General features: G+C 38.7%; 1 protein-coding gene across 2 annotated transcripts in view; it reads left to right on the forward strand.

Moving 5' to 3' along the window:
* XPO5 (exportin 5) overlaps positions 1 to 12,149 on the forward strand; it is a 64,522-nt gene that overhangs the window by 19,948 nt on the left and 32,425 nt on the right. For both annotated transcript variants that reach the window (XM_053668331.1, XM_053668332.1), the window contains 5 exons: positions 936 to 1,019; positions 1,870 to 1,995; positions 3,136 to 3,226; positions 4,728 to 4,856; positions 8,244 to 8,362. In XM_053668331.1, the coding sequence (XP_053524306.1) occupies positions 936 to 1,019; positions 1,870 to 1,995; positions 3,136 to 3,226; positions 4,728 to 4,856; positions 8,244 to 8,362 (549 nt within the window). The remainder of the gene's footprint in view (positions 1 to 935; positions 1,020 to 1,869; positions 1,996 to 3,135; positions 3,227 to 4,727; positions 4,857 to 8,243; positions 8,363 to 12,149) is intronic.

Here is a 12,149-nt window from a genome sequence, read left to right on the forward strand (position 1 = left end):
CTGTTTGAGGAGAGCATTTAGAAAGTTATATTTGTATTGGGGCTGACACATGCCATTGATTTTAGCCTCATGGAGCATTGCCCTGAAGATTATTTCATGTGGTTCTACAGATTAAATTTTTTTAATAAGGTTTAAATGATATAAATTTTTTATCAGGTCAGTTATTAATATCAACAGCAAACATCCACATATGTTATGCCATAAAGTCAGCATTGGTATTCTTGTAATGTTTTGTAAAATATCAGTCTGCTGAGTGTACTATTCCTGAAAGTCCTATTAGATTAGGAAACATTATGGATTTGAATAAAGAACCCCTTCCATAAATCTAAAGGACCTATTATCGGATCATAAAAGAAAACTTAATTCTGATTTACCTATAAATACCTATATTTAGGGAAGTATTTGATACTCAGTTTTTTACAAATTGAAAGATAGGATATTGATACAGATATTTATATTTGATATTGTTCTTTTTTATGGTGGCTTGAATAGTTAGAGGATAGAGCTTCAGACATAAGATATACCATTGAGTAGTTATTTAATGGGTCACAGAGATGTGAATAGACCAGATATAAAGAGATAATACGGATTTCTTCTCTCTGTGATTTCTGAAACGAATACTGTTTTTAATTTTACTATTTGATGAAAGTGAATAACAAACTTAGGGAGCGAACACATTTCTCAAGCCGTGCTCAATCCACTGAGCTACACCAGCCAGGGCCCAGAGTGGGTTTTAATGATGATGATTAAGGAGATAAAGTGGCTTTCCTGTTTTTAAACCCTCAAGTGAGGTCTTCCTCAGACCACAAGGAAGTACGTAGTCATTTCAAAACTGAAATTTTTGCAGGTTTAAGGTATCTGTATTTGTTATTCCACTCTTCCCACTCCCCTCGCCTAATCAGTATCATTAATGTAATGGACTTTTTGTCCAACAGGGTGTGGATTCTAATGTAGAAACACCAGCAAACTTTGGGAAATACCTGGAATCTTTTCTTGCTTTCACAACGCATCCAAGTCAGGTAAATTTTATGCAGGTAACTTTTCAAAAATTTTAGTTAGGTAAGCCAAAACCAAGCACTATTGCCTGAAGTAATTAGCCGCTCATATATAAAATGTGACTCTTAAGGCCCTAGAAAATAGCTAGAGTATCATTTCATTAAGAGAATTGCCTAATTGTCTTCCTCAACCAGGATTGCACCATCAGGGTCATTAGCTTTTCCCCCTCCTTTTGGGGAAAAGGAAGGGAAAATATCAGTATCCTTTTGATAATGCTCAATCACGTGAGGTATGTCCCAGGTGATTTGCTACTAAAGATATTTTAAATATAAATTAACTCCATCCAATTCAAGATTCTTCTTATAATATCACCTGAGATTCCTATAACCTTTCTTGCATAAAAGAGAAAGTAGTAGATTCCAGCTGACACTCCAGGAATTTTACCTGACCCACAGTCTGTCTCATTAACATGTGGTACATAGTGAGCAGTTGGTCATTACTGATGTATATAGTATGGACAGTTCAAAGTATTATAGTGGTTTATATCCATGGAAAAAATATGGTTGATAATTGCTGGGCTAAGTAACAATCCTGATGATATAAAATCCAAATTCTTAAACAGATTTTTTTAAAAGACTATTTATTTATTTTTAGAGAGAGAAGGGAGGGAGGGAGGAAAAAAGGGAGAGAAACATCGATGTGCAAGAGAAATATCATTCAAGTGCCTCTCACATGCCCTCCAACTGGGCATCTGGCCCACAGCCCAGGCATGTGCCCTTTCCAGAAAGTGAACTGGCCACCTTTCAGTTTGCAGGACAACACCCAACCCTCAGCAATTAGCAGACAGATTTTACTTTTACTTTTCTTTCTTAGTTTCTACGTTCTTCAACTCAGATGACTTGGGGAGCCCTCTTCCGGCATGAGATCCTATCCCATGACCCTTTGCTATTAGCAATAATACCAAAATATCTTCGTGCTTCTATGACGAACTTGGTCAAGGTATGCAGTGGGAATCTAAATGTGGAATGTAGATGAATACACATAATAAGACTTAGACTGCCATCATTGCCAACTTTATCTTGGTCACTAAGATCCCTTCTTTGGATATATTCTCTTATTCTTCAAGAAGAAAGCAGTCCATACTGATTATTTATATCTATTCTTTCTATCTTGGAGCACTTATATACCACCTGTTGGACTAGATGCTAAGTAAAAGGAGCTATAGGGCAAGAGCAGTGACCATGACCATGACCATACAGTGGGGTAATTGCTTTTCAGAGGTTAAAAGTGGAAAGGAGGGTGGAGTGAAGATTCCAAGAGGAATTAATATCTGATTGTTTTTGAAGGTCAAGTGAGAGGAAGGTGAATGAAAAGGGAGGGAAAGGAGAAGCAAATTGCTCACTACCTCAGTAAAGTTGCTTATGAATTCCGTGAGATCCACTAAGGGCTCTTGCAGCTGACAGATGCTTAATCTTGATATGTAAAATCAGAGTATGTAGCCCATTCAAGGGTCCCCTTATTTCTTCAAGGAATTTAATTCGCACATAGCACTTATGCCCTACTTGTCTGCCATGGTCATCTTTACTTTTTGAATGAAACATAAAAAGTTCCATGCTTATTCTCAGGGTTCAACATTTAAGGAAACAAATAATTCTCAATTCATTTTACTGACTTCATGCTGTATTAGCACTTTGTCTTGGGACATTTTTGTACTCAAACCCTTAACAAATTCCAGCGTTTAAATTCTCCCTGAGGAATCTGGAAAAGACTATTAAATGAAAGTGTTCTCTTTTCTACCACTCTTAGGATTATTGGAACCAGGAGCATATTATGGACTTGGGATAGAACAGAAGCAGTTACTTATTTTTTTCCGTAAACACATTTATTTCTCACAGTTCTGGAGGCTGCAAGTCAAAGATCAAGGGGTTGACAGACTCAGGTGTGATGAGAACCCACTTTCTGGTTCATAGTGGCCATCTCCTCGTTGTGTCCTCACATGGCTGAAGGGCCAGAGCAGTTACTTATCATAAAATATCTCATGTAAACCCTAACTCTTCTTAGTGCTTGAGTTCCTGCAATTCAAGGCTCTTTTGGTAGGTCACTTTTCACCCCTTCCCCCGACTATCTTTCTCTTTCCAGATGGGCTTTCCTTCTAAAACAGACAGCCCTAGCTGTGAATATTCTCGATTTGATTTTGACAGTGATGAGGACTTCAATGCTTTCTTCAACTGTAAGTGACCCGGAATTTCTTCCAGCAGTGTCTAGTGTTGTGAATCAAGATGCATGACCCCTGGGGTTCTATATTCAAGAGCCCCAAATTCAGATAGCAGTCTACTTAAGCTCTAGTTTCATATTGCAGAGGGTGCTGGGATTGCACTTATTTCAAAAACCTAGCATTTTCTCTCTCTCTCTCTCTCACACACACACACACACACACACACATAATGGCCTTTGGACATTAATTTTTAGAAGATAGTAATTGTATGTAAGTCTTGAATTCTTTTTTTAAACTCAGGATTAAATACAATCTCACCTTGTGGGTATTTTAAGAAAGAAAAGAAAACCCCATATAACTTCATATGCTAATTATGTTCTGGGTTTCTATAGCCTGGTTCCCCCTCCTTTTTTGAAATGGCAGCTTTATTGAGATGTAATTTATTTACCATATAGTTTATCCATTTGTAGTATACAATTCAGTGCTTTTTAGTATTTTCAGAGTTGTACAACCATCGCCGCAATATTAGGACATTTTCATGACTCAAGAAACACTGCACCCTTCAGCAGTCAGGTTCCAATCCCCTATTCCTTCCCAGCCTTGGGCAGTCACAATTCACTTTCTATTTCTATATTCTGAACATTTCATATAAATGAAATTATACAATGTGTTATTTTTATAACTGCTTTATTTTACTTAGCATAATTTTTTAATATTCATCTATGGTGAAGCATGTATCAGTACTTCATTTCTTTTTATTACCAATATTTCATTGTATGGATGTATACATTTTATTTATCCATTCATAAATTGATGCATATTTGAGTTGTTTCTACTTTTTGGCTATTTAGAATAATGCTGCTACACCACTGAAATACAAGTTTTGTTTTTGTTTTTTAAAGATTTTATTAATTTGTTTTTAGAGAGAGGGAAAGGGAAGGAGAAAGAGGGAGAGAAACATCAACATATGGTTGCCCCTCAGGTGCCCCCACCAGGGACCTGGCCCACAACCCAGGCGTGTGCCCCGACTGGGAATTGAACTAGCAACCCCTCAGTTTGCAGGTTGGCACTCAGTCCACTGAGCCACACCAGCCAGGGCAGAATACAAGTTTTTTAGTGTACATGTGTTTTTATTTCTCTTGGGTGTATGCCTAGGAAGGAAATTACTTGATCATATGGTAATTTCATGTTTAATGATTTCAGGAACTGCCAGACTGTTTTCCACAGCAGTCATACATTTTACATCTGTACCAACCTATACTTTCAATTCCAACAGAAATGGGAGGCCACTTTTAGTTTGCCACTTACAGGATCTAGTTTATAGGGCAGTTTCCAGAGATGATTTTTGAAAATGTCTGGATTTGTTAACAAAGCTTTACTGAGTATTTGTTACATTCAAAGCATGAGTCTACAAAAACAGTTTCTTTGAACATTTTCCCCTGGGTTGGTTAACTGAATAAACATTAACTAAGTACCTATTAGATACCAGTTACCAGAGTTGTCTTTCTCTTGGCAGCTTCCCGGGCCCAACAGGGAGAGGTAATGAGGCTAGCATGTCGTTTGGATCCCAAGACTAGCTTCCAAATGGCTGGAGAATGGCTAAAATATCAGCTGTCAACTTCTGTTGATACTGCATCCATAAACTGTAAGTTTATTTTTAATGTCTGAACACTAGTGAAATAGTGTATCAAAACTGAACATAGAAAGTAAACCTCCTAAATCATACTTCAGAACAATATGCTGATAGTATTCAAAAATAGCTTTGTTCACTACCCAGTTCTAGTGTTTTTATTTGTACACAGAGAAAGCAAGTAACACCAAATTTTTTATCTGTTTAGAGTAAATCTATGTTGGGTTTTGCTTTCACTTTTCCTTTTTAACATAATCAACTAATTGTTTACTGTTAATTTTATTACTTCACTTCAGGTACTATCTTAGATTGCATGTCTGTGCTTAACTTTTTAAAGCTTTTCGACCAAGCTTTGCATAGCACCATTCCTAAAAATCAGAAAGAATGTCTTGTTAGGCATAACAGGAGCAAAACAAGGGCTTCCCACTCAGCTACCTCAAAGCCTTTGGGAAAATGCCACTTTATGTAAAATCAAAATTACCCTCCTCTACCCAAATGCATAAGCAAGGTAAATTCTCTGTTCTCCATATCTTCTGTCTGTCCTTAATGCGCGCCATGAGTGACAACGATTTATAAAGCTGGAGAGAGTTGTGAATCACTGCTTTAAAAAAGGTCCATAGTAATGGTCAGTTACTGAGTACATACTTACTTGACAATCAAGGGATTTAGCATTCAGTTTTGCATATTCAGCATTGATCTGAAGGTCCTTGGCATCTAGTAACACAGATGTTTGCAGAGGCTCTATATGTTACGCCAAGATGAAGCTAGTAAATGGAAACACTAATGGAAGCAAGAAAAGTAATTTGTAATTCTTTTTGCCTGCCGGTTGAGTGATGTGGCTTGGTGATACTTGTGATCTTGCAGGGTGTCCCAGTTCTCTAGACGTAGCCTTTGCAATTGTCCTGAGGATGTGAATCTACTGGATGTGAAGCAGCATTTTGTATCTTATGTCAGTTGCTTGCTGTAAGGATTACTTATGGTCTCAAATACCTTAATTATTTATATTCTCATGGGCAGATTATAAAGAAGGAGAAAAGGAGAACTTAATATTTATCGATTGCCTCTAATTGGCCAGGCACTGTTTTTGATGCTTACATGTATATTCTTTTTTTTAAGGGGTTAATATCCAAAATTTATTTTATTTTATTTTATTTTTCAAAATTTATTTTTTTAATTTAATAATTTTCAAATACAGTTTTCTGGTTTTTACTCCCATCCCAGCCCAACCCCCCAGTGCTCCCCCCTCCCTCCCATTTCCGCCCCCCTTAGTTGTTGTCCATGCCTCCTTTATATTAGCTCTTGTAAATCCTTCCCCTTTTCCCCCCTGAAATTCCCTCCCCTCTCCTCTCTGGTACTGTCCACTTGTTCTCTATTTCAGTGTCTTTGTTTTTTTTTTGTTTGTTTGTTTTTTTTATTTTATTGATTATACCATTACAGTTGTTCTATTCCCCCCTTCATTCCCCTCCACCCTGCAGCCCCCCCCACCATTCCCCCTCTTTAGTTTATGACCACGTGTCTCAAGTTCTTTAGATTCTATATTTCCCATACTATTCTTGCCCTCCCCCTATCTATTTTCTACCTACCATCTATGCTACTTATTTTCTGTACCTTCTCCCCCTTTCTCCTTCTCCTACTCCCCTGTTGCTAACCCTCCATGTGATCTTCATTTCTATGTTTTCACTCCTGATCTAGCTGTCCTCTTAGTTTGCTTTTGTTTTAGGTGTGGTTGTTAATAACTGTGAGTTTGCTGTCTTTTCACTGTTCATCTTTTTTATCTTTTTCTTAGGTAAGTCTCTTTAACATTTCATATAATAAGGGCTTGGTGATGATGAACTCCTTGAATTTGATCTTATCTGAGAAGCACTTTATCTGCCCTTCCATTCTAAATGAAAGCTTTGCTGGATAGAGCAATCTTGGTTATAGGTCTTTGGATTTCATGACTTGGAATACTTCTTTCCAGCCCCTTCTTGCCTGTAAGGTCTCTTTTGAGAAGTCCACTGACAGTCTGATGGGAACTCCTTTGTAGGTGACTGTCCCCTTATGTCTTGCTGCTTCTAGGATTCTCTTCTTCATTTTAATCTTGGCTAATGTAATTACGATGTGCCTTGGTGTGTTTCTTCTTGGGTCCAACTTCTTTGGGACTCTCTGAGCTTCCTGGATTTCCTGGAAGTCTATTTCCTTTGCCAGATTGGGGAAATTCTCCTTTATTATTTGTTCACATAAGGTTTCCACTGGTGGCTGTTCCTCTTCCCCTTCTGGTACCCCTATAATTCAGATGTTGGAGCGTTTAAAGATGTCCTGAAGGTTCCTAAGCCTCTCCTCATTTTTTTTGAATTCTTGTTTCTTCATTCTTTTCTGTTTGGTCATTTTTTTCTTCCTTCTGGTTCACTCCCTTCATTTGAGTCCCAGTTTCCTTTCCATCACTATTGGTTTCCTGTGCATTTCCTGTCATTTCGATTAGTTTAACCTTCATATGTTCCTCTAATTTAACTAAAATCAACCAGTTCTGTGAGCATCCTGATCACCAATGTTTTGAACTCTGCATCTGAAAGTTTGGCTATTTCTTGGTTGCTTAGAGTTATAGGCTCTGGGGCTTTGAGTTCTTCTTGAGCCATGTTTTGGTCTGTTCTTGCCTGTTACGTATGAGGAGCAGAGCCTTAGGTGTTCACCAGGGCGGGGCCACCCAGGTCACTGGATTGTAACGTTGTATGTGGGGGCAGGGACGGAGCAGGGCAACAGTGGTCCCCTCTGCTGCTTCCTGTCGCTGGAGCCAGCTCGGTCTGTCTCAATGCTCGCTCCTTCACTAATTTATCTGCGCACGAATGTGTGACCGCAGTCAGCCTGCTGCCTTGTGCCCTCACTGGGTCTGCCCCTCGCAACCCCACGCCTGGGATCTGCCAACCACCGCCCACGCGCCTGGGTGGGTTTGACCAAGTTTTCCTGTGCGACCCCTCTCCGCCAGTCGCTGGCTTCGCCCCTCTTACCAGTCTGGCTGAAGGGTTCGTTGTTGTCGAACTTCTGTATAGTTCAATTTTCTGTGTTTTGTTTTGTTTTTTTACTAAAACTTTTGTTGTCTTTAAACTTGGTTGTGGGAGAAGGCAGTGTTTCCACCTACGCCTCCATCTTGGCGGAAGTCCTACATGTATACTCAGTACTCAAAATGGTTTTATAGACAAGGCTTTCAGACCTGAATTCAGACAGCTCGTCCTAAGATGTAGAAGCAGAATAGACTCCTTTTCTTTTTTGTTCTTTTCCCAAACCAAGGGGTTAGATTATTTTGTACCTTTGACTGTGAAATTACCAGGTGGTCTCTCTAAGACCCCGTTCTCTTTCTGTGTCTTTGTGATCCTACCTACAGTGTTGATGTGTGGGAGTGTGTTTTAAAACCCTGTTTTCTTACAGCTGGAACTGGGGAAGGTGGCCTCTGCTCCATCTTCTCCCCTTCATTTGTGCAGTGGGAAGCCATGACCTTTTTTTTGGAAAGTGTAATCAACCAGATGTTTCGAATACTAGATAAAGAAGTAAGTAACTCTTTCCAATGCTGATTGTGTAATGATTTTGATGTTTTGAAAACTGAGAGGTAGGAAAATCTGTGGATGTGCATCTTACAGAAGAGGAAAATGAGATTCAGAAAGGTTAAATGACACACTCAGATTCAGTGGCTATTAAGCAGCAGAGCTAACTCAGGTCTGTCTGACTCTCAGCCCTACAATGTTTAGTATTCATTTTAAAGGGACAATATTATGGGAAAGCATATTTGCCAATGATACCTCAGACAAAGGTTTAATCTCCAAAATATACAAAGAACTTACACGACTCCACTCTAAGAAGACACCCAACCCAATTAAAAATGGGAAAAGGACTTGAACAGACACTTCTCCAAGGAGGACATACAGAATATCCAGAGACACATGAAGAGATGCTCAATATCATTAGCTATCAGAGAGATGCAAATTAAAACCACAATGAGATACCACTTTACACCAGTCAGGATGGCTATAATAGACAAAGCAACAAACAACAAATGTTGGAGAGGTTGTGGGGAAACGGGGTCCTTAGTTCATTGTTGGTGGGATTGCAGACTGGTACAACCACTATGGAAAACAGTATGGAATTTTCTCAGAAAAATAAAAATGGACCTGCCTTTTGACCCAGCAATTCCATTGCTGGGATTATATCCTAAGAATCCTAAAACATCAATATCAAAGAACCTATGCACCACAATGTTCATAGCAGCACAATTTACAATAGCCAAGAGTTGGAAGCAACCTAGGTGCCCATCAGTAAATGAATGGATCAAAAAATTGTGGTACATATACACAATGGAATTCTATGCTGCAGAGAGAAAGAAGGAGCTACTACCTTTTGCAACAACATGGATGGAACTGGAAAGCATTATGCTGAGTGAAATAGGCCAGGTGCTGAAAGACAAATGCCATATGATATCACCTTTAACAGGAAGCTAAACAACAAAACAAACAAGCAAGCAGGAAAAAAAAACAAAGACGCTAAAATAGAGAACAAGGGGATAGTGACCAGAGGGGAGAAGGAAGGGAAGTTAAGGGGAAAAGGGGGGAGGGATTTGGAGGAACAAATAGGAAGGACACAGGGACGAGAACTAAGGGGGGTGGAAATGGGAGGGAGGTGGGGAGTAAGGCGTGGGGGAAAAATAGACAAAAAACTGTACTTGAAAAATAACTAAATAAAAAATAAAATAAAATAAAAATAAAGGGACAATATGAGCCTAATAGTACATTGAATCACAGGTAGAATAACTATTCCACACCTTGAATTGGAGAATCTTGAGATAGTTGCCATTAAGCCTCTTTTCAGTTTATGGCAGATAGACCAGAATATTCATGTTGGATGATCAATGGCTTTCTTCTCTGAGTAACTAAATAAATAGTTCTTTTTTTTCTATACTTCGTGTCACCTATCACCCTCTTATAACATTACGTTAGGTGAAGCTATAATGAATTGGATAACAGCGTGTATATATATATATATATATATAAAACATTAATTAAATTTAAATGACTGGATCACTCATTTGGTGTTAATTACATTTTAATGTATTCTGAGTTGTAGAAAGAAGCTAAGTTTCTTGAAGAAAGGGGGGATATCTTTTTTTTTTTCTTATAAGTGCATACTAACAAATTAAATCTTAAGGTTATTAACTTCATCTGTTTTTATATTCATTTCAGTTTGAAATGATGGCATTCTGAGTTTATTTCAAAATGTAGGTGGGAAACCCTACTTGGATCCTGTATTTTTACTATGTTAGCCATTTTTTAAGTTTAGATGGGACTTAATATTACTAAGTATGGCAAATGAAGAAAGCCCTTTATTAAATCAGTGGTAATGGCTCTGCTGTTTCCTTGCATGGATTTAAGTTAGACATCTTGAAATTGGTCCAGATATGTGATTATAGTCCTGCTTGAAGGCAGGAGAAAGAAATGGTCAGGGTCTGTTGAGCACTTGTTTTTTTGTTTGTTTTTGGTTTTTTTTTTTTAAGATTTTATTTATTTATCTTCAGAGGGGAAGGGAAGGAGAGAAGGAGAGAAACATCAATGTATGGTTGCCTTTTGTGCATCTCCTGCTGGGAGCTGGCCTGCAGGGAACAGGTCTGCAACCCAGGTATGTGCCCTGACTGGGAATCGAACCGCGATTGTCTGGTTCGCAGGCCTGCGCTCAATCCACTGAGCTACACCAGCCAGGGCTCGAGCACTTGTTTTTAAGTTGATGAAAGGACTGGTAGTCCTAATGGAGGGGAGAGGGGAGTGCCTGGTTGGTTGTATATTGAATTTTACAGTGAGTCCTTGAAGATGATGGTATTTGGTCAAATACTAAATACTAGTTGGTTAAAAAATACAAAAAAATTGCCCTGGCTGGTGTAGCTCAGTGGGTTGAGCACAGGCCTGCGAACCAAAGGATTGAGGTTCGATTCCCAGTCAGGGCATGTGCCTGGGTTGCAGGCCAGTTCCCAGCAGAGGACTCACGAGAGGCAACCGTACATTGATACTTATCTCCCTCTCTCCTTGCATTCCTCTCTAAAGATAAATAAATAAAACCTTTTTAAAAATACAAAAAAAAATTTGGAATGTATATACCAGGAAGATGTGGACTGTGTAACAATTAGAAATTTGGTAAGATTCATAACCACTGGTAGGGAGAAAAGCAAATAGCAATAAATTTTTTTTTCTTCAGGAGAATCCTAGATGGTAGTATTTAGGCATATAAACGAGTTAAAGTAAACCTGACTCTAAGACCTTTTTCTTTCCCCCATGAAAAGCAGATGGGTCAGAATAAGCATTCCTAATCAAGAGAGATGAGTGTTTGAAAATGCTATTAAATTATTCACCTGCTTGTTTAATGAAGCTGTAACAGTTGTATGTGTCAGGAGTGTGCAAGTGACAGATCTATTTCAGCTTGGTGCACTCCCACTTGTTGCCAACAATTTCTGACTTGGCAGAGCATTACCTGAATCTAATGGTTTTACAGACTGCCTAGCTCCTGCCCTCAGTCCCCACTCTCACCCTGGGTCAGTCAGAGTAGGTCAGCTTTTATTATGTGAGAGTTTGACTGAGAGCTTCTTTGGCTAAAAAGGTTGAAAAACTACTCATCTGTCCATAGTGCCATTAGCTGAGTTTATATTTCCAGTAGTATGGATCCAAGAACATTGGGTAGAACCCTACTTGAGTAGCTTTAGCAGTGGATTCATGTAGGGAAGAGCTTTGGAGGGGAAAAAATCGCATTTTGAAGAAGATAGAGATTGATTTGCCTTAGTAAAATGTAAAGCTGCAGTGTTTTAACGCAGTGTGGGACTGGCATCAGACACAGTTCAGTGGAGTAAAGTAGCCCAGAAGCAACCTGGAGCATATACAAGGAATGAGAAGGATTGGATCATTTAATAAATAGCATTAGGGAAAATTAACTGTTTAGGGAATGGTCCTTAAAAGTTAAAAAACAATTAAAGTAATCACAAAAATTAATGCTTTAATTGCATATGTTTAACTTATAAAATAAACTTTTAAAAGGCAAACCTGAAACAGTATTTGCAATAAATATGGATGGGGTTGATATTCTTACTCTGAAAGGCTTATCTCTCGCCCTCGCCAATATGGCTTAGTTGGTTGGATTGTCACCATGTAGACAAAAACATTGTGCGTTTGATTGCTGGTCGTGGCACATACCCAGGTTGCAGGTTTGGTTTCCAGCTGGGGCACATATGGGAAGGCAATCGGTCCATGTCTCTCTCTACCTCTCTCCCTTCCTCTCTAAAAAGCACTGAAAAAAGCACTTACTTGT

This window comes from Artibeus jamaicensis, unplaced genomic scaffold (genome assembly GCF_021234435.1).
Source record: "Artibeus jamaicensis isolate MK-2021 breed Jamaican fruit bat unplaced genomic scaffold, CSHL_Jam_final contig_484, whole genome shotgun sequence".
In the NCBI taxonomy this organism is placed as follows: domain Eukaryota; kingdom Metazoa; phylum Chordata; class Mammalia; order Chiroptera; family Phyllostomidae; genus Artibeus; species Artibeus jamaicensis.